General features: G+C 42.4%; 1 protein-coding gene across 1 annotated transcript in view; it reads right to left on the reverse strand.

Annotated features, from left to right (window-relative positions):
- The window catches only part of rapgef4 (Rap guanine nucleotide exchange factor 4), a 205,784-nt gene extending 179,292 nt beyond the window's left edge, over positions 1-26,492 (reverse strand). The window contains exon 1 of the mRNA XM_033023947.1: positions 26,011-26,492. Within this exon, the coding sequence (XP_032879838.1) occupies positions 26,011-26,093 (83 nt within the window). The 5' untranslated portion in view covers positions 26,094-26,492. The remainder of the gene's footprint in view (positions 1-26,010) is intronic.
- Between the last annotated feature and the right edge of the window lie 300 nt (positions 26,493-26,792).

The following is a 26,792-nucleotide window of genomic DNA, read 5'->3' on the forward strand; positions in this document are numbered from 1 at the left end:
GTTTAGAGGGGGGCGGGTTTAATACGCGATTTTCTCTAGGCTGTTCAAATCGAAGATGTTCAGCCTAGTTAATTATTAACGAAAAATCGCTGGAAGACCCCGTCGCAAAAGCTATTATTAGTTTTAAAGGCCTTGGATAATAGTTATAGTAGTTTAAAAATCAATCTATAAACCCGCGACCACCGACAGCCGTCAGGGTCCCATAGAGCAAACCACAGAAGGTATGTAGCTTATTTTTACATTAAAAAGGGCTTCTAAAGATCCCTTTATACAAAGTTTAATATTGCGAGTAGCTAATTTTGGGCCCATTATATCCCGCAGTATTTTTCTGGGCATTTGGGGGCACAAATCTACCGCAATGTGAACGTTCTAAACCAGCGCGTTCACAGGATCCCACTAGAAAGCTGATTTAAAATGGACTTTAATTTACAGCAATTAAACACTAAATTCCTTCCATTTGGCCTATAAATTAATGTAAATGAGATTTAAAATCATGTTTTATTGTGAATTATTTATGAATATTATTTGCACACTTAGGCTATTTAAAAATGTTAATCATTTATTAAGAAATGGATAGATGTTTAGATCTAGTAATTGAAGTTTGAAATTAGCTACACTTGGGTAACTAACTAATTATATGCTTTAATTTCAGGTCATCCAAGTAAGATTATTTTATATTTGTTTCAGAATGGTTCAATCTATGATAACTGAAAATTTCATTCAGTTCTCTTAATTTTTAAGAAAGTTATGGGCTTTTGACTGTCCACGATCACAGCTTTTTTGTTACGTCCATAGAAAATCAATAGGGAACAAGATGCTAATTTCCGAGTATGAAAATGGCCATAACTTTTTAAATACATGAGATATGAAAGTGAATTAGGTGTCAAATTAAACTTCTTTTTATGCTTTATCTGATGGGATAAATTACAGACTTGATTTTTTAAATCTCAAAATTTTGTAACATTGCTACTGTAAGGGCCAGGAAGCGAGCAGGTAAGATCATCTCTGACCCCTCTCACCCTGGCCACAAACACTTTGAATCATTTCCCTCTGGAAGGTGACTCCGGACTGTCAAAGCTGCCACAGCCAGACATAAAAACAGCTTTTTTCCACGAGTAGTAGCTCTACTCAATAACCAAAAATATGTAGCCTCCTTTTGCTCTGGTACTTTATTTAATTCACATGTTTAATCAATAATGTTTTATTATTAATGTGATTATGTGTCATTCCTAACTGTCACTGTATGTCATGTTGTCACTTGTGAGTGGAGCACCAAGGCAAATTCCTTGTATGTGAATACTTGGCCAATAAACTTATTCATTCATTCATTCATTCATTCATTCAATTTATGTGTCTATAATATATATTACCATTTTTGCTTTACATTCTTGGACAATTCAGTTTCACAGTTCCCCTTTCTTAATATTTTCTCCACCCGAAACGTCACCCATTCCTTCTCTCCAGGGGTGCTGCCTGTCCTGTTGAGTTACTCCAGCTGTTTGTGTCTATCTACAGTATTTACCTCTTACATTCTGTTCATGTAGTTAGACTCTACTTCTCCTAGTTAGGAGTTATTAAATTTGATTTGTTAAGTAGGCATATTGGCATTTACCATTTTTTACCAGGTCCCAATGTTTTACATTTTTAATTACCACAAATTACATTACAAAATCAGTAGGGAGTCTGTGGGCAAGGTGGAAACGTGTGTTATTCGTTTAACCTATACTAATCCCAATGTAACTCTAATTATCTGCTTGAACTGCACCTAAATCACCACCATTAACACCCAAACATGGATACATGAGTGTGAGTCATGGGGCAATTCCATTACAGGGATGATTAATGAAGATAAAGTAGGATGATGTTCATTACTGGCTAACTATATCAGCTGGAAATGCCAGCTCAATATTCATAAGGTCATAAGGGATAGGAGGAGAATTAATCCATTCGGCCCAACGTCTACTCCACCATTCAATCATTGCTGATCTATCTCTCCCTCCTAACCCCATTCGCGGGCCTGATCTAACCGCCGAACAACCACGCCGCTGACGACCAGAGCGATGACGGAAGACTGGAAAGCGTCCCGGTAGGCCCGTCTCATCACACAGGCCTCGCTGGAGACTGCGGTGAAGCAGGGCGGCGAGGTCTGTCTGGGCCGAAGGAGCCTCAGAGGTGGAGGCGATGGGAGCTTTGGCGGCAGCAATGGGAGTGCGAGGGGGGAGGGGAAGACAATGGTGACCCGGCGTGGGGGAACCACCGTAAAGAACAATGGGGAACCAGCGTGGGGGGACCGCTGTGAGGGACGGTGGGAGAACAAATGGGGACCCGGTCTGGGGGCACTCTAGTTTAGAATCCTCTGCCCAATGTTTGTTTGTTTATAATAATAATAATAATAATAAATTTTATTTATGGGCGCCTTTCAAGAGTCTCAAGGACACCTTACAAAAATTGAGCATGTAGAGGAAAAACATGTAAGGGGAATGAAATAAATAGTAGAGACATGACTAGTACACAAAGTAAAGACAGAATTCAATACAAAACACAGTATGAGGCAATTAATGCACAGATGAAAAGGGACGGGGACGTGGGACTAAGGATAGGCAGAGGTGAAGAGATGGGTCTTGAGGCGGGACTGGAAGATGGTGAGGGACACGGAATTGCGGATCAGTTGGGGGAGGGAGTTCCAGAGCCTGGGAGCTGCCCTGGAGAAGGCTCTGTCCCCAAAACTGCGGAGGTTGGACTTGTGGATGGAGAGGAGACCGGCTGATGTGGATCTGAGGGACCGTGAGGGTTGGTAGGGGGAGAGGAGGTCAATGAGATATGGGGGGGCCAGATGGTGGAGGGCTTTGTAGGTGAGGATCAGGATTTTGTAGGTGATCCGGTGGGAGATGGGAAGCCAGTGAAGTTGTTTGAGGACTGGAGTGATGTGATGCCAGGATTTGGTATGGGTGATGAGTCGGGCGGCTGCGTTCAAGACCAGTTGGAGTCGGTTGATGTAGGTGGAGCTGATGCCAAGGAGAAGTGAGTTGCAATAGTCCAGTCGGGAGGAGATGAAGGCATGGAAGAGTCTTTCAGCAGCGGGCGGTGTGAGAGAGGGTCTGAGTTTGGCGATGTTGCGGAGATGAAAGAAGGAGGTTTTAATGACATGGCGGATGTGAGGCTCAAGGGAGAGGGTGGAATCAAAGATCACGCCAAGGTTACGGGCCTGGGGAGATGGGGAGACAGTGGTGCCATCGATGGTGAGAGTGGGGTTATTGATTTTGCTGAGTGTGGCTTTGGAGCCTATGAGGAGGAATTCTGTCTTATCGCTGTTTAGTTTGAGGAAATTATGTTGCATCCAGGTTTTTATAGCTGACAAACAGGAGTTGATATGGGAGAGGGGGGGGTTGTGGGGGGATTTGGTGCCAAGGTAAATCTGGGTGTCATCATTTGTTCCAGTGAAGGCGTGTGTACACGGCAGCCAGCCAACAGTCGCTTGTCTTTTACTTTTTGTTTTCACTTTTAATTTCAAGTTTTTTGTGTGCCTTGGATATTTTTGAAGCATAGATATAGATTTTACTTCGGAGTCACGTGAGTGACTACGTGAAGAACCCGCTTACGACGCATGCGTGCCATTACGCTACACGCATTCGAACTCGTCATTGCTGGAGGAAGGACGTTCCTCCCAAACGGCAGGGGTTGAACCTGCAACAGTAAGGTGAGGGAACGTCGTTTCTTTTACTTACCTTTTTTCTTTCTACAGAAGGCTGATGAAAACTGGCTGGGGAGAGTCTGCAGAACTGCAGGCAGCCAGCAACGGCCGGGGCACTGCTATCTCCCTTAAAACGGGAGCCGGAGCCGACTTCAGCTCCAGGAGCACGCCGACAGCGGTGGAGCATGTCTGGAGCAGTCATTTCCGACGACTCGGACTACAGCCCCACGGACCTATACATGGGTCCGAGGCGCTGGAAGGAGCGAGAAAGCTGGCGGGGGAGAACCTGCAAAATTGCGGGCAGCCGGCAGCAGCAGCAGCAAACGGCACGCTGATCTCCCGTAATGGGAACAGCTGTGCCCGATTTCGCTCCCGACTTCGCTCCCGCGCCGGCCCCGGCCGGTCGGGAGAGGAGCAGCCGCGAGCGACCAGTGCCCGTGTGCATGGGGGTCGGTTTGAGCGGCTGGAGGAGATGGCAAGCAGCCGCGAGCGACCAGTGCCCGTGAGCACCGGGGTCGGTTGGAGCGGCTGCAGCATGACCAGCAGCCGTGACGGCCGGTGCCCGTGAGCACCGAGGTCGGTTGTAGCGGCTGCAGCATGCAGTATAAAGAGCAGCCGGGAGCGGCCAGTGCCCGAGAGCATTGGAGCCGGTTGGACCGGCTGCAGGAGCAGTACCCCTTGTGGGGCTGCAGAGTGGAAATACTCCAAAGTGGCAAAGCCACAGTGGGCAACTAATAAGCCCCACAGCAGTACTCCTTGTGGGGCGGCACAGAGTTTCTCACTCATCAGAGGGGAACACCGAGATTCAATCCTGGGCTGGCTGCAGGAGCTGGAACAGGAGCAGCTTCAGGAGCAGCCGTGACGGCCATTGCCCGTGAGCATTGGAGCCGGATGGAGTGGCTGCAGGAACTGCAGCAGGAGCAGCCTCAGGAGTAACGGCTTCAGGAGCAGCCGCGATGGCCAGTGATCATGTGCATTGGAGCCGGTTGGGTGCCCGAGAGCATCGGGACCAGCTGGAGCGGCTGTTGGAGCATGTAAGTGGCAGCTCCATGAGATGGAGACTAGTCACAGAGGGGCAGCTAGTAAGTCCTACAGCAGTACCTCTTGTAGGGCTGCACAGTGTTCTCCCTCATCAGAGGGGAGTATAGGGGGTCAAGTTTGGGCTCCACTTGAACAGGGGAGCAGAACATACCCCTAGTACATTTAGGGTGCGGAAACCCTATGGGAAAACACTTACCATCAGGGAACTGCAAAACCTGAATGTTCCCAGTATCAACCTAAACATGGTAGGGCAGGGAATTGAAACGAAAGAATGTTCTAAGTCCTAACAGATGAAAACCTGGAACCTCCCAACCTCCAATATTAAAATTTGGAGGCATCTTATCTTAACAGGGAAAGATCTTCACATCGAGGGAACTCTGGGACACATTAAGGAACGTCTTAAAAACTACTTCCTGAGAAATGTGCTACCCTCATCAGACACCGGCACCTCAACGACCACGGAGGATGCCGAAATAGTAACTAACCTACTAATAGGAACCAGGGAGGTTGGTAGTGGATAACAGATCTATCTGTATGCATAGAATTATTCTACCGACACTTAAAATTCAGAAGTACAGGGGTATACCTTAGAATTCTTCATTCCATTACCCTCCAGTTCAGCATGTACCAAACTGAATGTTCATGCTTACAGGGAAAGAAACAACTAAAGCGCATACTGAACTACAGTGCCCATATATTATAGGACTTATGGAGGACATCCACACGAATCACAGGGATTCGTGTCCTAAATATCCTTCTCATAATTTAGAGGTGGTTGCCACTTCATCTTAGATTGACTAATTTGAATACTTCTTACTTTATATTCATTACAAATGGGAACCTTTGGTGCAACTAAGGGATTGATCCTAGGGCACTACATGGCAAGCATGGTATTAAAATACGCTTGCTATATAGGACTCATTGAAGGTGCCCACAGATGTATTTAACACAACAGATCGTCTGCGATCCACCGTTAACACACTTCACATGGCAGTAACTTTGCCGTAAGAAAGGGTACAGCCTTTATGGAGGCTTCCAGGGAACTAAACCAGCCATCAGACTGGTAGTAGAATAATTGGCATTAGGGGCTGTGTGACAGCCACATGATATCGGACCTTTACATAATCATAGTACAGAGCGCTACACGCGTCACTCAAGAAATTATGTGGGGGTCATTCTGACCGACTTATGAAACAACCAAACACAGTTATCCGTCTATGGAACCACATACTGATGGGCCTTGGATTGGGATGCTACTAATTCCATCTCCAGCTGTGGGGGAGATGGAATGCTCAGGAGGCATCACTACTAACGTTGGGCATATATACCTGGGGAAGTGAGAGCTAGTCATGGCTTTAAGTCAAATTGTTTTGGGTTATATCACCAGTATGTTAATCTACAAATTGACAACACCACCGGGGTAGCATATGTCAACCATATGGGTAGAAACATATCGACACCATGTGACTATCTGGCCAACAATATTTGTGAATTGAATTGAATTGAATCCTTCTTGTCAATCAGACCTTTCGGTCTGAACGAGATGTTGTTGCCTGCAGCCATACATGTAATACCTAGCATCACACAATGGACACGGGCTGGCATCCGCCGCGGTGAGTTCACCGGGTACCTCCACTCTGTGATGCAGGCAATAGTCTTAGAGTCACTGTCTCTATTAATCTGGATTAATAGCGTATCCAGATAGAGATTGGATATCAGCTTCCAACTACCAGGAAAACTGAATTTAGTGGCAGACAACAGGTCACGCTAAGTCTAAAAACTCTGTATGGATGTTGGATAAAATATGTATTGCTGGAACAGCTGGTATGGAACACCAGATAACGACCTATTCACATCCATGCTCTTACCAGTTATCAAATTATGTTCTTGGGAGCCAGAACCTGGGGCAGTGGTTCAGATGTATCTTCGCTGATTGGGGGATCATTTATGCATCCCTCCCTTTTGCCTCATCAGTCGGTTATTTAGGAAGAAACTATAGACTTCACGTCTCGAATTTTGATAATACCTGATTGCCCTACGCAACCAGAGGTACTGGTGATATCAACATGGGTCAGAACCATACATCACCATCCATCATAGACCTAACTTACTGGGTCTTCACGCAACAAGGGGAGTTACCCGTCACTATTATATATTAACCTATTTATTTAGAGTTGGAAGCACCTCTTCTACACCTGGGACTGACGGACCGAATGCGGAATTATTTCAGCGGGTCACAGACAGTCCACCTAAACATCAGTACTTGGTATCATCTAGTAATGGGAAGTACTGTCACAACAACAAACATCACCCACAGATCTATGAACATCCCGTCTGTTCTGGAATTCCTGGCAAGCCTCCATTACGATGAGAGGCTCAGTCATAGTGCCATCAACTGCACCAGAGGTGCTCTGTCAATATACCTGTTGAAGGTGTTCAAAAGGGAACTGCAGATGCTGGAATGAAGGTACAGAGCGGCATTCTGTTGGGACAAACCCTGGTAAACAAACTCATGAGGGGCATTTTTAAAATGAGTCCCCAAGAACCAGGTACTCCCAAATATGGGATGTGAGCATTGTACTGACCATGTTAAGAAACTGGTCTCCAGCTACAGCTCTGTTCCTACGGGAACTGACTATGAAAACAGTCATGCTGATGGTCCTGGTCACGCCACAAGGGTCCAGTCACCACAGAAAACAAGGTTGGACAACATGATTAATTCATCTGGAATTTATGGTTTACATCAGTGTAATAGTCATACAGAACAGACAGGGGTCAGCAGGCCTAAAAAACAGAATTCAGGGTCTACCCTACAGATGGTCGTCTCTGTATTATAACACACTTACTATCATACTTGAAGTATACTAAGATCATCAGAGGGGAGGAATGTCACTTTAATCAGCTACTAACAGCCATTTAAAACAGTGACAGTCCAGACCATCTCTGGATGGCTAAAACAAGTCCTAAATAGGCTGGAGTGGGAACTAGCATTTCAAATCTCACTCCACCAGGGCTGCAGCTACATTAGCAGCTATGAAGTTGGACGTACCAATGGACCAAATCCTCAAGACAGCAGGATGGCCAACGGAGGAATTTTCCAACGACTTTATAACAAACCAGTCATTGAACCTGAAACATTTACAGAAACAAATTTAAGTTCTGTAATATAATAGACCCATAAATAGGGGCAATAATTGGTGTTCATAATTTTACTGTTGGATTTCAATATCGTATTGATGTCTAATGTTGTTAACTCTACTCTCCCCAAAAATCAAGGCAGATGTGATGCATGGACTCGTTCCACGGCATGAAATCACAGAGCTTTAAAATCTTCACGTAGTCACTCACGTGACTCCGAAGTAAAATAGTAAGATTAAACGAGAACTTACCAGTTTGAAGTTTGATCCTTATTTTATGAGGAGGAACGTTGAGGGACTACGTGCCCTCCGCTCCCACCCTTGATCATAGTCTGAACTGGTATCTGTTGTCTAATCTTACTATGTTTAGTCATTATAGTTATCTGTGATTCCACACCGCTGCTTTGAAGAATGACACGCATGCGTCATAAGCGGGTTCTTCACGTAGTCCCTCAACGTTCCTCCTCATAAAATAAGGATCAAACTTCAAACTGGTAAGTTCTCGTTTAATCTTACTATTCTTGATTAGTACGGGTGTCAGGGTTAATGGGGAGAAGGCAGGAAAATACGAGACCATAAAACTTTATTCATCCCCGGAGGGAAATTGGTCTGCCGACAGTCACAACGAATATCAGCAGACCTCCGGGGATGAATAAAATTTTATTATATCGTTTTCTCCTGCCTTCTCCCCATAACCCCTGACACATGTACTAATCAAGAATCCATCTATCTATGCTTCAAAAATATCCAATGACAGCCTCCACAGACTTCTGTGGCAAGGAATTCTACAGATTCACCACCCTTTGACTAAATAAATCCCTTCTCACCTCCTTCCTCAAGGAAGGTCCTTTAATTCTGAGGCTATGACCTCCAGTCCTAGACTCTCCCACTAGTGAAACATCCTAACCGCATCCACTCTACCTAAGCCTTTAACTATTCACACAATATTATTGGAAGAAAAGCTACGAATTCACAAAAGAAATGCTACTCATGCCAATAAGTACCAACTATGGCAATTAGTCACTTTGCACGTGACATTTGTAGCAAAGAATCGAAGGTCTTGGTTGGAGATCTTGAAGAATTTAACAGGGAAAGTGAAAGGACTGCATGAAACATAAACCAAACAGCAATAGCTAAGAAAATGAAAATAACATATTCATTGAAACAATCTGTAAAAACTACTGTCACAAATAAATGTTTAAAGGGGGTGTATTAAGCCTGGAACGCACAAGGTAAAGTATATCAGTGTTAGACAAGGCAAGATGATGCAGAAATATATTGTAGGGAAACATTTTCATGGGCCAGTTCCCCTGAACTCAATTGGTCATCATTTTAAAATATAAAATCACATTTTAACTGAAGGGTATGATACAGAACCAGAGGTTAACACCATGATATGATCCATTCCCTCTCTATGAAGTAGTAATTAATTTATTTAGTAGCTTTAACAGCAGGATTTGCGTTATGAATATTGGAAGTATGAAACTACTAGTCTCCACTTTATTCAGTGATGTATATAGCTTTTAGGGGCTCAGTGATAGCACTCTCACCACTCAATCAGAATATAGTGGTTTTAATTTCACTGCAGGGACTAGAATATAAAATCTAGACTGACAGTAATGTAGCACTGAAAAAGTCTTACACAGGCAGTGTTGCTGTCTTTTGGATGACATGTTAAACTGAGGCACCATCTGTCCTCTCACACGGGCATTAAAGATCCCTGGCACTATTTCAAAAAGAGCAATCTTCATTGACTCTTCTGGGAAATATTCATCCCAAAGCTATTCTAACATTGGTGTTTCTAGGTTCTTGCTATAAACAAATTGGCTGCTACATTTTCAATAGTTCATTGAATTTATACTTCATAAGTTCATCGAATAGTTCATACTACATTGAATTTATGGCACTGAATGCAACTCTTTCCGCCGCCCTTCCAGTTGTATGAATGTTGCCTACTCGGATACTTAGAACCATTTAATTGTACCTAGCTTCACAATGTACCACCAAATATCAGGGAAAACAGGATGTAATACGAAGGGCTCTTTTATTTTTTAAGTTTGGCCAATCAAGACTGAATGAATAATTTGAATCACTTTGATACTGAATGAGATCAAAGAGTCTTTTAACTTAAAATGTAATTGCACAATTACTTAGAAACACCAGTTGTGATTATGGGCTATAAGTAGTGTTCAAAAGGTTTGATGTGGAGAATAAAACAAAGATAATTTATGCTATGGCAATTTGACAAAAGAGATACTGCAAAGTATGTCACACTTGAATAATAAGATCAAAGATAATCATTTTCAATTTCTGTCATAAAGAATATAGACACAAACTTCACTTATTTGTCTATGATCCACTCAGTCTGAATCAGTCCACACGTAGGATCTTCATAGATCCAGATCAAAGGTGCCAATGTCAAATCCACCTTTAACAAGAATACTTATTCTCAACTTGACAACATCACCTTCTTATGCTCTTGTCAGCTCCTCCCCCGCTTCCCTCCTTAAACCTTTCCTCTGCATTTAATCAACTCTATTTTTGATTTATCCAATTTATTTTTGTTTGATAGCAATCCCAAAGATGTATCAACCAAAATGCTGCTTTCCCACATTAATTCTGTTTTTCCTTCTTGCTGTCCTATTCTGGCTTAGTATTCAAAGTATTGAATGGAATATCTCTAATGGCTTCAAATCATCAAATATAGCCTTGGCTTTGTAATATTATGCACCGTTCTATAATATTACTCCAATGTGATGTGCATCCTCCTCTGCCCCATGATCTTTGGCAGAGTAGTAATAATTCCTTTAACAACACCTGTGCCTACTCAATCTTCCCTCCAACTTTCAAAATCTTCATAGGAAATGAACTGCAAGCAAACAGTATTTACTATCCTGACCTTTCCATTCCAGTCCTAATATGTGTCCCTCTGACCCCCCTCCTACAGTTGTAGGTTTTTGCTGCACCAAAGTAACCACATAAATATCAGCTGATGTTGTATTCCTGTCAAAATCTGAAAGACAATATAAAATTACTGGTACAATCAATTACAGGAATTAGAGAATAACTGAGCCAGACTGGAATATTTGATAGGCACCTCTTCTTTTCTCATACTCCAACTTTATATAAACACTCCTGTATGTGTTGAATTGCTACTATCTTCGATATGATTGTTCAGTAATCATGTAAAATATCAGAAGATTAAACATAATAGGAAAAAAATGTTGACTATCTTCCATACCATCCCAAATAGACAGTGAAATGCTTTTGAAGGAGTCACTGCTGTGATGTGAGATCCACTAGCCAATTCACATAATGCAAAATCCACACAGAAGAAGAATGACATGAACAGATTTTATGCTTTAGAAATGTTGATTAAAAAAAAATGTTGGTCAGCATGTACAGAATAATTCCACAAATCTTCAAAATAATGATAACAATTTTACTTTTAACACAGCAGATGGGTCCTCAGCGTAACATTTTATTTGATAAATATCACCTCAAATAATGCACTTCTTCTTCCTCACTGCATTTCATTGTAAGCCTAGATTTTTCAGTTCAAAGATAGTTTTTCATTCAGTCTGACCTGAATCCTTAAACCTATAACTTAAGAGATGGTAGTGCTACACAGTAAACTACAACTAACACTGGTGAATGGATATTTTACTTTTTCATGAGATTTGCTTCTCAGGGAGATAATGAATTATTAATTACTTTTCTAATTTTGGAACTGTTGTGGGTTTACCAAGACAGAAGAAATTGTCATCTTTCCCAAATTATCCAGAGTTACAATAACATACCATGCAGATATTATCCACGGACTTCTTTTTTGACTCCTCCAAATACTATAGATTTCCTTGCCTCTGAGATTGTCAGCCCTTGTGTGGCACTTTCGCTGCTCATAAATGGACATCCATGAAGCCAGTGTAGTCTGCTAACCCGGACTCCACTCCCTGCGGGGTTCCACCAGCGACTCTGCCGACCCTCGCCACTCCACCAGCGGGCCACAACCGTTGCCTTACCCGAGTCCCAGGCTCAGCACCGGGCCCACTGTCTCCATGATGCAGACTCCCACACCACGGGGCCCGACTGTGATGGGTCTTACTGCTCCCCCCTCCTACAAGGAACTTCAGTGGGGGTTTCACTGGGTCTTCCCCTTCCCCTTTTAGCCACAATAGTCCTCATGCTCCCCTCCTCTTTGAACCCCCACCAGACATCGCCTCGGCCTCCATCCACTACCTGCCTTCCTCCGACCCCAACCCCCACCCTTGCCGTGTGTTCACCATTCCCCCTGACCTCCTCCTTTCTGATACAGAACAATCTGACCTCAGCAGAGGTTTCACCTTTGTTACCCTCCGCCCCCACCTCAACGTCTCCAACAGACCCTCTCCTCTTGGACTCCCCCAGATGGCCATCTACCTTCTTTACATCTTTTCATTTCCTACTGCCGGTGGGACATCAACCGCCTCAAATGTTCTACTCCCCTTACTCACTCTAACCTCTCCCCCCCCTGAACATACAGTCCACCGCTCACACTGCAGCAACCCCAACTGGATAATCAAACCTGCCGACAAGGGAGGTGCCGTGGTAGTCTGGCGCGCTGACCTCTACTGGACTGAGGTCAGGCGACAGCTCGCAGTCACCTCCTCCTACTTATCCTTGGACCATGACCCCACAGAAGAGCACCAGGCCTGATTTTATCTTCTCCCCAAAATCCACAAACAGAACTGTCCTGGCAGACCCATTGTTTCTGCTTGTCCATGTCCCACCGACTTAATTTTCACATACCTTGACTCCATCCTATCACCCCTGGTCCAATCCCTCCCTACCTATGTCCAAGACACCTCAATGACTTCTGTTTTCCAGGCCCCCACTTCCTCATCTTTACTACGGATGTCCAGTCACTCTACACCTCCATCCCCCACCAGGAGGGTCTTAAAGCCCTCCGTTTCTTCCTTGACCGCAGAACCATCCAATTTCCGTCTACCAATACTGTCCTCCGCCTAACAGAGCTGGTACTTACCCTCAACAACTTCTCCTTGGACTCCTCCCACTTTCTCCAAATCCAAGGCATAGCTATGGGCACTCGCATGGGCCCTTGCTATGCACGCCTCTTTAGATGGTACGTCGAACACTCCCTGTTCCAGGCATACACTGGCCCTATCCCCGAACCCTATCTCTGCTACATTGACGACTGCATTGGTGCTACCTCCTGCTAACTCACTGACTTCGTCAACTTCACCACTAATTTCCATCCGGCACTCAAATTCATTTGGACCATCTCCGACATGTCCCTACAGTTTCTAGATCTCACCGTCACAGGAAACAGACTGTTGACCAACATCTACTACAAACCTACTGACTCCCATAGCTATCGTGACTACACTTCTTCCCACCCTGCTTCCTGTAAAGACTCTATCCCCTACTCCCAATTCCTCCGTCTACACAGCATCTGCACCCAGGATGAGGTGTTCCATACCAGGGCATCAGAAATGTCCTCATTCTTTAGGAAACGGTGGTTCCCCTCATCCATTATAGATGAGGCTCTCACTAGAGTCTCCTCTTTATCCTGCAGCTCCGCTCATACTCCCCCTTCCCTCATTCGTAAAAAGAACAGAGTCCCCCTTGTCCTCACCTTCCACTCCATCAACCGTCGCATGCAGCATATAATCCTCCAACATTTTCGCCACTTGGGATCACACTACTGACCACATCTTCCCATCTCCATCCCAGGTCAACTCGCCCTTCCCACCCAACCCACCCTCTCCCTGAGTACTTTCCCCTGCAACCACAGGAGATGCAACACCTGTCCCTTTACCTCCCCCCTCGCCTCCATCCAAAGACCCAAACAGTCTTTCCAGGTGAGGCAGAAGTTCACTTGCACCTCCTCCAACCTCATCTACTGTATCTGCTGTTAGAGGTGTCAACTTCTCTACATCGGCGAGACCAAGCGCAGGCTCGGCGATCGTTTCGCTAACACCTCCGTTCAGTCCGTCTTAAGCTACCTGATGTCCCGGTGGTTCAACACTTCAACTCCCCTTCCCATTTCCAATCTGACCTCTGTCCTGGGCCTCCTCCATTGTCAGAGGCCCAGCACAAATTGGGGAAACAGCACCTCAAATTTGGAAAAGAACACCCCAGCGGTATGAACATAGACTTCTCTAACTTCAGATAGCCGTTGCTTTCTCTCTCCATCCCCTTCCCCTTCCCAGTTCTCCAATTAGTCTTACTGTCTCCAACTACATTCTATCTTTGTCCCGCCCCCTCCCCTGACATCAGTCTGAAGAAGGGTCTCGACCCGAAATGTCGCCCATTCCTTCTCTCCAGAGATGCTGCCTCACCCGCTGTTACTCCAACATTTTGTATCTACCGTCGGACATCCATGAAGCATTGAATTCAAGGCAGCACAGTGGTGCAGCGGTGGAGTTGCTACCTTACAGCACCAGAGACCAGGTTAATCCTGACTATGGGAGCTGTCTGTACAGAGTTTGTACATTTTCCCTCCGACAGCATGGGTTTTCTCTGGATGATCCGGTTTCCACCCACTGAAGACGTGCAGGTTTGTAGGTTAATTGGCCTCTGTAAATTGTCCCTAATTTGTAGGGTAGACCTAGTATATGGATGATCACTAGTCGGCATAGATTCAATGGGCCAAAGGGTCCGTTTCCATGCTGTATCTCTAAGCTAAACGAAAAACTGAGACATTAGTAGAAGCAGAATGTATTCCATCACCATAGTCTGTAATTCCATGACCTGAAATTTCATTCACTTTACATTACAGTAAAGACAGCAGACCAACCTTGATTCTAGTTTAGCGATCCCTGCTAACTCCGGCCCAACATTCTGCTAAATCTGTTCATGAAAGGTAAGGAACAATTAAACAAACACACAGAGAAGGATGCTCTATGAATTTCCTTCTCCTCAAAAATGGTGAGACTCCGCATGCGAGTTCCAAAGCATTTGCGACATGCTCAGCTGAAAGTGCCAAGTAGGTCATTCATTCTGAGTTCCTCCTGCCCAATTATCTCAGAAGTCTGCCTTCAGCCAAGTTGATTCACTCCAGATAATATATAAAATATGGCCTAGAGAAGTCATACGATCTTAGTCATATGAACTCCAAATATAATTCATACTCTTAAGTGAAGAAATTTATCTTCACTTCACTGAATGGCCAAACCATTATTTATTTTTTAAGCCAGGAGAAACATGCACCCCACATTTACCCTGTTCAGCTCTCATATAATTTTGTACATTTCTGAGGTCACGTGTTATTTTTCTTTTTTCTTCATTTTCATTATTCCTGGAACCAGCCTGGAGAATTTTCACTGTGCTCCCTCTTTAGCAAGTACAGGTACATCTGTTATAGTATGAATTGAATGTAAAGTGATTGATGTATTATGGAACATTATTTGTATTATGTGGGCCAAATTGGTTATAGTCATAGAGTATTACAGCGTGGAAACAGGCCCTTCGGCCCAACTACCCACACAGGCCAATATGCCTCATCTACACTAGTCCCACCTGCGTTTGACCCATATCCCTCTAGACCTGTCCTATCCATGTACCTGTCTAAGTGTTTATTAAATTGGATATAACACAATTTCTATCAGGGATCAGAAAACCAGTTAAAAAAGTTACTTGGAAATTGACTAGCAGTAAAGAAAATTGTCTTGGATAAAAAAGGTCTTGATTCTTCCATGTCACCTCCCTACAATAAGCCAGTTCGGTATTCCGACTGCTTCCGACTGCGCCTGCCCAGGTCAAAGGTCACTATGCATAAATATAAAGCGCCAACTCCAGCCCAACCCCACTCCCCGACGGGCCGGGGACCGCCAGCCAACTCGCCCGGCGCAGGCGAAACAGAGCACCAGCCACCAGCGGGGATACACACAAAGCGTGGCAGCAACTCGGCCTCCTCCCCGCACTGACTTCAAGCCCGGCCCGGCCCAACACCTCCGGCCGCCTCCGGACAGGGATGAGACACCCTGGAGGGGGCGGGGACGGCCCAACAGCAACTCAACAGACCCTGGCCCGACACTGACCACGGACAAGCATGATCTCGCTCACTCACCAAAGCATAATAAAAACTTAGCTTTTAACAAAGGAACAATAAATACAACTATTTCATAATTTGAAAGCAATATTTTGTTACCGAGAAGAATCAAAGCTGGAAAAAACAGAAGAAATGAAGGTCTACTGCTCCATTGCTTTCCAGGGCTGTTTATGCATAGTGACCTTTGACCTGGGCATGCGCAGTTGGAAAACCGAACGCTTATAATCAAACATCATTCATTGCACCGTGGTCTTTTAAGAACACAGTCTGTCAGTTTTACTGCAGGAATACCGCATCCATCTACACTTGTGCACTGAAACTATATTAAACTATGTTAAACAATGTAACAGAATCTTCAGTATTTTTAGCAGTCACAAAACTAAACGTAACTATGAAAAAAAAATTTTTTTTTTTTAAACCTTTGGCCAAATAACTTTATTTCTCTAGCCTTAAACCCCCTTTTCCCCCATTGACACATTTGATTTAAAACACATTTTTCCATAATGTTTCCTGGGAATGCAGCTATCGTATTATACCTGTGTGTCCTTTTTAGGTCATGAGATAATGTTGCAGGTGTGGTATCACTCAGGTCTAATTATAATTTTTTTAATTAAAATTTTTGTTCTTTAACTCAAATGCTCTTGCAATAAAGGCCTTCCTAATTGTGCTGCATGTTAGCTTTCAGTGACTTTTGTACAAGGTCATATGCATCACTTTGAACATCAACATTTGCTAAGCTCTAAAACCATTAAACAAAATGACACCAAGTTTTTCCTAAGGAAGTCTAAACCCTTATGTTCATCCACATTGTACATCTATTGTCTATTATTGTCCATTCACTGCCCTACATCACAGCAGCTGTTCAACCAATAACTCCCACCAATATTTTCTACCTCTTTAGCTTCTTGCTACATTCAAACTAATTCCAATTCCATATTTCTTTCTACCAAGCCAAGCCAACACTACCTATCAACAGTGCTACCTCATCTCCTTTTCCTCTTTGACTGTCCTTGATATGTAGATATGAATATTCTAGAATATTTACAGCACAGCTTTTATCATCCTGCAGCCACATTTCCAAAATGACAACGAGTTCATATCCATTTATAATAATGTGTGCCATTAATTCATCCACCCTATATTTAGATCTAATGCATTTAATTTTGTCCTTCTAACATTTTTGCTCTCATCTGTCCCTTTTTGCTATATACTTCTGTTTCTACTGCCCATTTATTGTGCTTACAATATTTCCAACTTCCATTGCTCAATTCCTCCAACTACAACGACGTATTCATTACCAATGATAGGTTAGGCTCGAATTGTGTATGAAACCTGCAGTTATGTCCCTGGGCCTACAACTAGCATTGTTTGAGTTTCAGATCCGAACTTTCACTCTTTCTTTTTTCTTGCTGTTCATTGGACTTTCTCTCTTGCAATTTTTCTCCCCTTACCTCACCTTGACAGCCTTTTGTCATTAACCTCCCACATATCAAACCACTTGCCTCACGACGTTTTGGGCTCTGCTCTTTAGCTGACTTCCACTCCTACCAGCCAGAACTGTTTTATCCTTGGATGACCTCTTCTTCTCCACCACTGGTGGTTCTTTCAAGTAAAAAAAAAATATTCCCTCATACTCCTAACACAAACGAGGCCCTTCTATAACATAAATAGTACAATCACTTTTTGTTTGTGTATCTTTCCTAGCTCCTTTCTCACATAATTTATCATTTTAATGCATGCTTGAGAGCAAATTTCTAAACATCCATAAATTATAAAGATAACTAACATCACATCCTATTTTCTTTGTCCCGTTATTCCTTTAGTATTCTTGTTTTACCATTTCAACACCTCATTATCAATCACATGTCCTCAAATATTGGCTTCCGAGTTTCTCAAAAAAATTCCAATGTAAAAGTTCATCGCATTTCATTTCATTTGGCTTACACTGTCGATTATTATCATAGTTACTTCTATCAGAACCAACATTTTGCCAAATTAATTTGGGACTGGTTCTTAATGAAACACAAAATGTTTTTTTGATGTGCATAAATGCTTTGAATATAAAGACCTTGGACTGCACTGTTGTGTCATCTTCTATAGTTGACTGTACAGTGCATTAATTGTCAATCATCACATTCCCAATGACATTAGGTGTATAGATTGAAACACCATCATTAAATATTATTTAGAACAAGCTTGAGATTTTTTGGATCGACAGCTTTGTGAACAGAGCTTTCAACATAGATTTATCGGCAGTTCTATGGTCAAGAATCAATCAACACCCTGGAAACAATAGAGAATCAAAGCTTTTTGTTTCCATGGCAATAAATCACCGGGCATGAAATAAACATATTCAGTTTAAGGTATGATAAAAGATAACTTAGCAGAATCATCCCCATTATTTAAACCATCAAGAACCATCAATAAGGAAGTTTATAAACATCCTAAAATGTAGAGTTCTGCAGAGAATACTGCGCATTTACGAAATACATTTGTCTATTGGTTTAGCATTGTTCCAATGAACTGGTACATAATAGCAGGATTTTCTGCTGAAATACCAATTCTCATCAATGCTTACAATGCCTGCAGATGAAAATATACTTCAGCCAATATTAATTACATGAGAGTTGCAGATGCTGAACCTTAGGCAAAGGTCAAAATCAAAATTCACGACGGTTGTGATTTTTGGAAATTTATAATCAAGTGCATTGTACATGTGATTTTACAGCATCAAGTCGTCAGCTCGCAAAGTTTAAAAATGAAGAAAGAATATGATTTAGAATTTAGAATTGTAAATTTACAAGCACTAAATAATCTGATAACTTCCTGTGGCAAAAAAGATCTAAACATCAAAGCAATGTTCCAGAACCTAGACAACCAATGAACAATACAAAAGACAAAAATCACAGCCTGAGCCTAATGAACAGACTTTCATTAGTTACAAAAGTAAATCAAGAAGAGCATAAATCCCAATATTGCTGCAGCAGGCTCTCTTGTCATCCAGCAGGCCATATTATGTTGTTGACTGATAGTACAACAAGGAATGCAACCTGCCTGCAGTCTATAATAGTATATATTCACAACTGATGTACGATAATTATCCCTATTAGGAAGACAATATTGTACTCACCTTGCTAAAGTATTGGGACCACACATTTGTGTCCCATATTCTGATAGTCTTCCATAACCTTAGATCCAGAATGATCAGCAAACATGAGGAGCATAGAATAACCTGATTTATTTTGAAATCACCTATTGAAGGTTCTGAGAACCTTCTTCAACTTTATATTGTGTTTCAGTGCACCGATGGTGCTGAATTCTAGGAATACACTTCAAGTAATGAGTTACATTTATTAAAATGTACTAATTTCAGAAATTAACAATTTTGCCATCTATATTCTCTCTTAGGCTAGTAACATAAGGGGAGTGTTTGTTATTTTGTTATCGTATTGTTTGAAGAAGCGAAAAATGTACATTTATAATGTCTATTACATCATCCAATACAGTATCTTTGAAATGTCACCATTATTACAATGAGGAATAGGCATCAGCCTGTTTGCGGGATGCAGTTTTAACAGTCGGAACATGATTATGTGCCTATGATGTATTAAAGCGCTGCCAGGGACTCATATGCTTCATTTTTAAATACTGTAATTCTTTTAGATGCCTTATATCCATTGAGAATGTATTACTCAAAAGACATAATCTCTTTCTTTTCTTCACTGGTGCATCAGCTTAAACTGTTCAAGATCATGGGTTCAAGATCATGAAGCGGAACCTGAACTCATAATTCACATGAGAGCCACAGTTGATGCTGAGATTGGATATGGAAGCTAGGATCTGAATAGTTTCTGTGGTATTTATACACAGTAAAGCATATTGCACTTAAAAATATATCTACGATATGTGGTTTTGCTCTTACATTAGAATTGAAACAATTTGGAAGTAAAAGTGATGCAAATTAATTTAAGTTGATAAAATATGCAAAATTTTACAATATTTATAGGAAAAGCAAATGCTGCAACAATTTACTGCAGAATTACTACAGAAATCTAGATTACTTTATACGGAAAATCAGAGGTGTGGTTTCCACTGGGAATGTGAGAACAAAATAGGATTGATGTAGGATTAGTTTAAATGGTATTCAATGATCAGTGCAGCCTCAGTTGGCTTAAGAGCTCATTTGTGTGCTGTATAGCCCTGTCTCACGGTGCGAGCTGACCCACGAGGTACCCCGAGTGAAAGACTCATGGTTGTGTACGAGATTCCAAGTGTATGATCAAGAGTTTAACCGAGTTCCCACGGGTATGACAAGTTTGCCGTTTACTTGTCATTTCTGCGATGTTCTAAGTTCGTCTCCCGAGTTACTCTTGAGCCAACCCTGAATGAAGGTCTGTAAATAAGCAACTCTTTGTAGACAGATGAAATGGCAGCAGCATTTAAGAGGCTTTTTAGGTAGGACATGAATATGCAGGGAGTGGAGGGATACGGATGACATGTAGGCAAAGGAGATTAATTTAACTTGGTGTGTGCTCACACAGTCAGTACGCTTGTCTCCCGTACTAAGTCACCCCAAACCCCCCCCCCCCCCCCCCTCCTTCCTTCCCCCCACCTTTCCCTCCCAACTCCAGTCCCGTCCTGACCCCCTGGGAAACTGAAGGGAGCGACAATCAACTGGGGGGGGGGGGGTCAGGTTAAACAGCTGTGCATGGAGCCCGCCACCGGAGTCCAGGGATGCTGCCTGCCCGCTGAGTTGTACCCTGTTCCTGCCTTCTCACCATATCCTCTGACTCCACTATCTTTAAGAGCTCTATCTGCTTTCAAGAGAGAGTTAAATAGAGCTCGTAAAGATAGCGGAGTCAGGGGATATGGGGAGAAGGCAGGAATGGGGTAATGAATGTGGATGATCAGCCATGATCACAGTGAATGGCAGTGCTGGCCTGAAGGGGCCGAATGGCCTACTCCTGCACCTATTGTCTATTGTCTGTTGACTCGCGTCATCGTAATAAAATGCATTTGTGTCTTTGCCTTCTTCACGCTTTGGCACCGACCGTGCAAGAGCTGGCTGCTCTTGAAAAGGAGGCGCAGTCGTCTTTCTTCAGTTTGGCTTTCTTCCCAACCAATTGTTCAAGCGCTTTTGATTGCAACATGCGCCTTAATTTAGTTCAACAAAGAAAATGACAAGGTACTAAAGAACTTTTAGTTATTTTTAGAAATATTTATTGTTAGACTAGAAGCCCATACACTTCAGTATACGGCTGGCCTAGCCACAGGTTCTGTTAAAGTAATAAATGACTTTCCAGAATTTCAAGCTTTGCCAAAAAAACAAGCATTTAACGCTTTCCAGAGCACTTGAACCAACTCTAGATTGGTTCTCGCTAAAGTTGACTTTCAATGTGATAGGTCATTGTGAGTGGGATGGTACACAAAATTGCTGGGGAAACTCAGCGGGTGCAGCAGCATCTATGGAGCAAAGGAAATAGGCGACGTTTCGGGCCGAAACCCTTCTTCAGACTGATGGGGGGTGGGGGGGGGAAGAAGAAGGAAAAGGGGAGGAGGGGGAGGAGCCCAAGGGCGGGCGGATGGGAGGGTGGGAGGAGACAGCTAGAGGGTTAAGGAAGGGGAGGAGACAGCAAGGGCCCAGCAATTTTGTGTACCTTCGATATTCCAGCATCTGCAGTTCCCTTTTGAACACATTGTGAGTGGGATATTTGTTATACTGATTGTATTGGGAAGGGTGATTATAGAGTGATGGGTTGTATATATGACTAAGATACTGTATAGTATATGAGGGTTTTTTCTTATCTTTTTCTTTTTTTCTTTTTTGTATGGCTTTGTAAATATTTGATTCGTGTTCAAATGTAAATAATTTTGTGTACATATAGTGGCTGGTGTACATATGGTGTACATATAGCTGCTAAATTTGTATAAGATAATTACAAGCAGTTGAATAAGGAGTGGGAATTAATAAGCTTTGGCTTCTTCCTGCTCCTTTTCGGATACATATGATTTCAGTTATTTATAGATATTGTTTATGACACTTTATAAATATTCTTGTTTTTTGTTTTTTGTATGCTGTTTCACACTTGCTTTTTATTCTTTTATTCTGTTCGAAATAAATAATTAAAATAAATAAATAAATAAAAATAAAATGTGATATTGTCTCTCTCCCAGGTTAAGGAGGCAAAGTCACATTCAATGGCAATGCAGTAAAGCTGCGAAAAGACAAAGGCGTTAATGGGTCAGCCACTAGACCCTGCCCCGCCATCCCAATAGATCAAGGCTGACTTCCACCATTTAGATAGCTCTGTATCCCTTGGTATCTCTTTCCAGCACAATACTACCACTCCCTGTCTAGATAGAATAAGTTGCCCTAACGTCCATGAATGTTTGCGGAGGGAATTCCAACTTTGTACTGTGTAGAAAGGGATAGCAGATGCTGGTTTATACCGACTATAGGCACAACGTGCTAGAGTAACTCAGGCAGCAGGTCAGGCAGCATCACTGGAGATCAAGGATTGGTGACGTTTCGGGTCGAGACGCTTCTTCGGACTAGCACAATTCTACCACTCACTGTCTAGACAGATCACATTGTCCTAACGACCATGAATGTTTGTAGAGGGAATTACGGGTTTGTGCTGCTGTTTGTGAGAAACCGTGTCGCCACCCTTCTAATTCTCAGATAGTCTAGTCTGGTCCCAAACTCGTCTACAGATGGTGCGACTCATTTGCGTCCATCTTATTGAATTTACGTTCAGCATTGTAAATACTTTTTAGACCGTATTAAAGGACTAAAGTGGACCATTGTGGGCTCCACCTTTCCTTGATCATCGTTGCTGGCTTGGATTTGTTATTTTCATACTTTTCATTCATTTGTTCTTTGTACCTTTTCATACCTCGCGTCTCCCTTTCCCCTGACTCTCAGTCTGAAGAAGGATCTCGATCTGAAACGTCGCCTATTCATTTTCTGTCCTGTCCCGCTGCCTGTCCCGCTGCGTGACTCCAGCATTTTGTGTCTATCTTCGGTGTAAATTGGCATCTGCAGTTCCTTCCTACCCGTTTTATCTTCTATATTGTGCAGAACAATACTTACCAACTCATCGTCGAATCCCCAAACTCACTAATTCTGAGACGGCACAGGAAATTGGGTCTTTGATTTTTTTTTGGTTTAAATAGAGTTTCCTATCTCAATAAGGTAGGTCGTAGACCTATATGTTAATGGTATAGTTTCCAAAGTTTACACTGGAGGTCTGAATTTATGCTGTGTGTCTGACCGGGAACGGTCATCTCAGATCTCAATTGCAGAACCCTTAATGCGTTTGTACCAGAATATAAAAAGGCTTTCACGCCATTAAGCAAAGTAGCCAACAAATGGCACAACATTTTACTTAACAAAAGTTATTAGCAAGTATAACTCTGCATAAAAATGAAACAAGTTGGACGTTAAGATCTGTTTTGGAAATCTTGCGCATAATTTTGCAGGACTTAAGAGTTCCCACGGTAGACTCACGAGACACTAAGGTAAACGTACGGGCCACTACGTTCTTAAAACAAGTTCAAATGTTTCAATTTTTAACTTCAGCAGTACATTTTACTTGTGGAGAAATTTAAACATGTTTGAATTTTTCCAAGAGTTAACAAGTTTTGCGGGTACCTGCCGTTAGCACCACGAGTCTCTAAGTTGCGTCCACGAGTTCCGACGTTACAGCTACGTTAATTGTACGTTATTACTACGAGTTTTAACTTGGGGTACCTCGTGGGTCAACTCGCACCGTGAGACAGGGGTTTAAGTCTCTCACCCTATGAGAGGATTAAAATAAAACTGGAGAAAATCAGATCATGCAACATCTGTGGAAAGAAAAGAATATTAAAAACTCAACCCAAATGTCCTTTCAGAAGTGGGAACTGTTAAAAAATAAAACACATTTTAATTTGCAGAGAAAGGAGGGGGCCAAAGGAAAAGATAGGAAAGTATTATGAAAGGGCCGAAACAGGGAAGTGGTACAAATGGTAGCAAATGTAGACTGCAATAGAAGTATAGACATGTCTGGAGAAATGACATAAAGCATTGTTATAGCAGACCATCTGTAATTGTTTAATTTAATACTTAATCCTGAAAGCTGAAATGTGCCAAGTTGCAGACATACTTTTGCTCTAGTTTATATTGAGCCTTGTTAGAATAGTGCGGGAGATCAAAGGCAGAAAAATTAAAATGAGAGCTGAATGCAAGATTAATTAAATGCAGAATAATAAGTGATAGCTAACTAGAGCGAGAGTCATCCTTATGAATTAAAGAGTTATTTTGCAAAACTGTAACCGGATCTAAAATGGTTTGCCCTAAATAAAGGAAGCCATATTGTGAGCATTAAATGCAATATGGCAAATTGGAAGAAATGCAAGTAAATTGCTGCTTCATTTGGTCCTCGGATGACCCAAGCAAATGAGTAGATGCTGCATTTTCTGATGTTACTTCAGAAGCTGCTATGGAATGTGGATTTTGTTGGAGATAGAAGAGTGGATGATTCACAGAGATGTATCTGATGGTGTTACAAATCATAGAGGATGATATCTTGAGTGGGGAGGCTGAAAAGGAGGAATACAAGGACAGAGGGGGCCATGTCCTTGTTGGGAAGAGAGCATGTTAACTTAGAAGTCAAAGAAATTACACAGAGTTTCAATTCTCCTAAATTTTGGGGTAAAGGAAATTACAGTTCAGGAGAAAGCCTTGGAAGTACTGGTATGGAAGGCAGTCTCAAGACAAAGAAACAGAGAATGGAATGTCTTTACTGAAATTGGGTGGAAACAAGTGGAGTCAAAGTAGTCAGGGACTGTAGTGGACAATGGTTACCAACTTATCCATGGAAGCTGAAATGGAGGTCAAGGAAGGGACAAGACAGAGATGGTCCATCCGAAAGTGAGAGCTCGTAGGATATTGGCATTCGGATTAGTGTGACGATAATGTCTCACATAGAATAGCATAGGAACAGGCTATTCGGCCCACAATGTCTGTGTCAACATGATGCTAAGATAAACTAATCTTACCTGCCTGCACATGGTCCACATTCCTTAATTCCCTGCAAATCCATGTGCCTATCTAAAAGCCTCTTTAATGCAACTAACATGTCTAACGTCACTGACACGGACTATGCCCATGTACCAATTTAAATGTATGTGAATTTTAAAGTTCCTTTTAGGTCAGTTGTCAAGAGACAACCTGGTAATGCTGCTCATGTGCTGAAAATATTTAGTGCCTGCTAGTTGGGCATTACTGCTAAGTGGATAAACATTGAAAAAAACATGCCCGTGTGATTTTAAATCAAACACATTGTAACATGGTAACATTCTACCCATCAGTAAAGGCGTTGACCATATCGTGAATGTGACTTTTAAGATTCTGAGAATTATTTTAAGAATGTAACCCTGTGTTAGCGTTTAAGGGAACTCCTATTTAGCTACACGTATAGATAAAAAATGTCATTAATAATACACGAACCAAGTACCATCGCTTCGATGTAGAGAAGGATGGGCTTGGACTTCATATTTCAACTGCTTCTTCATAATTGGTCTCCGCAGAAACCTGGTTGAATAAGGACATCAAACTCATGTCACCTTATTCTGATAAAAACATGTGGTTCAGTTTTAAACGTAGTCAACAAAAATCGCCGAGATCAATGTTGGCAAAAACTGTCAGTGTCGTTTTTCAAGTGTATATACAGACATACAGTCATTCGATGCTTCTGAAATGTTAACTGGATCCGGATGCAATTATGCGAGAAAAAAAAACCTGTTCTCTTACAAGCGCTTGTGTTTTCCAATTAATCGGGTTTGATGTAGTAAATAGGGAAAGTACCTTTTAAAATTTATTATATAACATATTCGTGTTAAATAAAATGTATAGCAATCCCTCGGTCCCTACTCGATTGCCAACCTCGCCGTTCCGATTGCAATTCCAGCATCATTAGACGCCTTTGTTATCACCGCATTGCCTTATTTTATTTTCTCCAGAAGCCTAAGAATCCATAGTGGGTCTAGCCCACTAAGCATCCTCCCCATTATCTTCATTCCCTTTCCCAGTTTACATTCCCTACCTTTTATCCAGGCAAGTGATCCATTCTGCTGATGTCAAAGACTGGGATGAGGTACGAGCCGCAACCATGGCAGGGGAGATCATAGGCTCAGCAGCTGCAAAGACTTCGAGCAAACGGGGTGATCGGCTCAGTGAGTGCTGGTTGCTGACTCTGACGGAGCTGAAAAAAATCTCTTCCCAACACTAAACCCTGGAAAGAATGGAGCAAAACACATCCTTGACGTCAGAATGCAGAAGCGGCACAAACGAGATGGAGCTTCGGAAAAGCGAAAGTGCAATGTGCAAGCAAGCGACCACAGCAGCAGTCTGTGCATCAGCGGGATCGAACGGGGGCAAAACCTGCTCCCAAGCCGTGTGGGAGAAGGATACTATTAACACCAGGCACTTTTCCAAATATAGCATTAGGTTTGTGCAACGTGCAAAATCAAGCAGCCCGCTATGGAAACTCGACAGTATCCTGCCTTGCAGTGAGGTGCTTTGAGATGCTTTACTGCTCAGCCAGCGTGAACACCTGCAATTGGGTCTCTCGGGAATAAGTCGTGTCTTTAATTGACATTCAAGGAGCCGTGGGCACGCTGAGTGTTTACATTGCACCTTTTAGCTGTGTGTAGGTTTGCATTTAACGTGAGTAAGTCATTATCCCTGTTACATCTTAACTATAGAAAAACACAAAATACTCGATATATTAACAGGATAGGCAGCATCTATGGAGAGAGAACCAAAGTTCAGGTTTCAGGTTGTTGCTCTTTCATCAGAACCAATCAAAGTTCTGATGAAATGTCA

This window comes from Amblyraja radiata, chromosome 7, assembly GCF_010909765.2.
Source record: "Amblyraja radiata isolate CabotCenter1 chromosome 7, sAmbRad1.1.pri, whole genome shotgun sequence".
NCBI lineage: Eukaryota > Metazoa > Chordata > Chondrichthyes > Rajiformes > Rajidae > Amblyraja > Amblyraja radiata.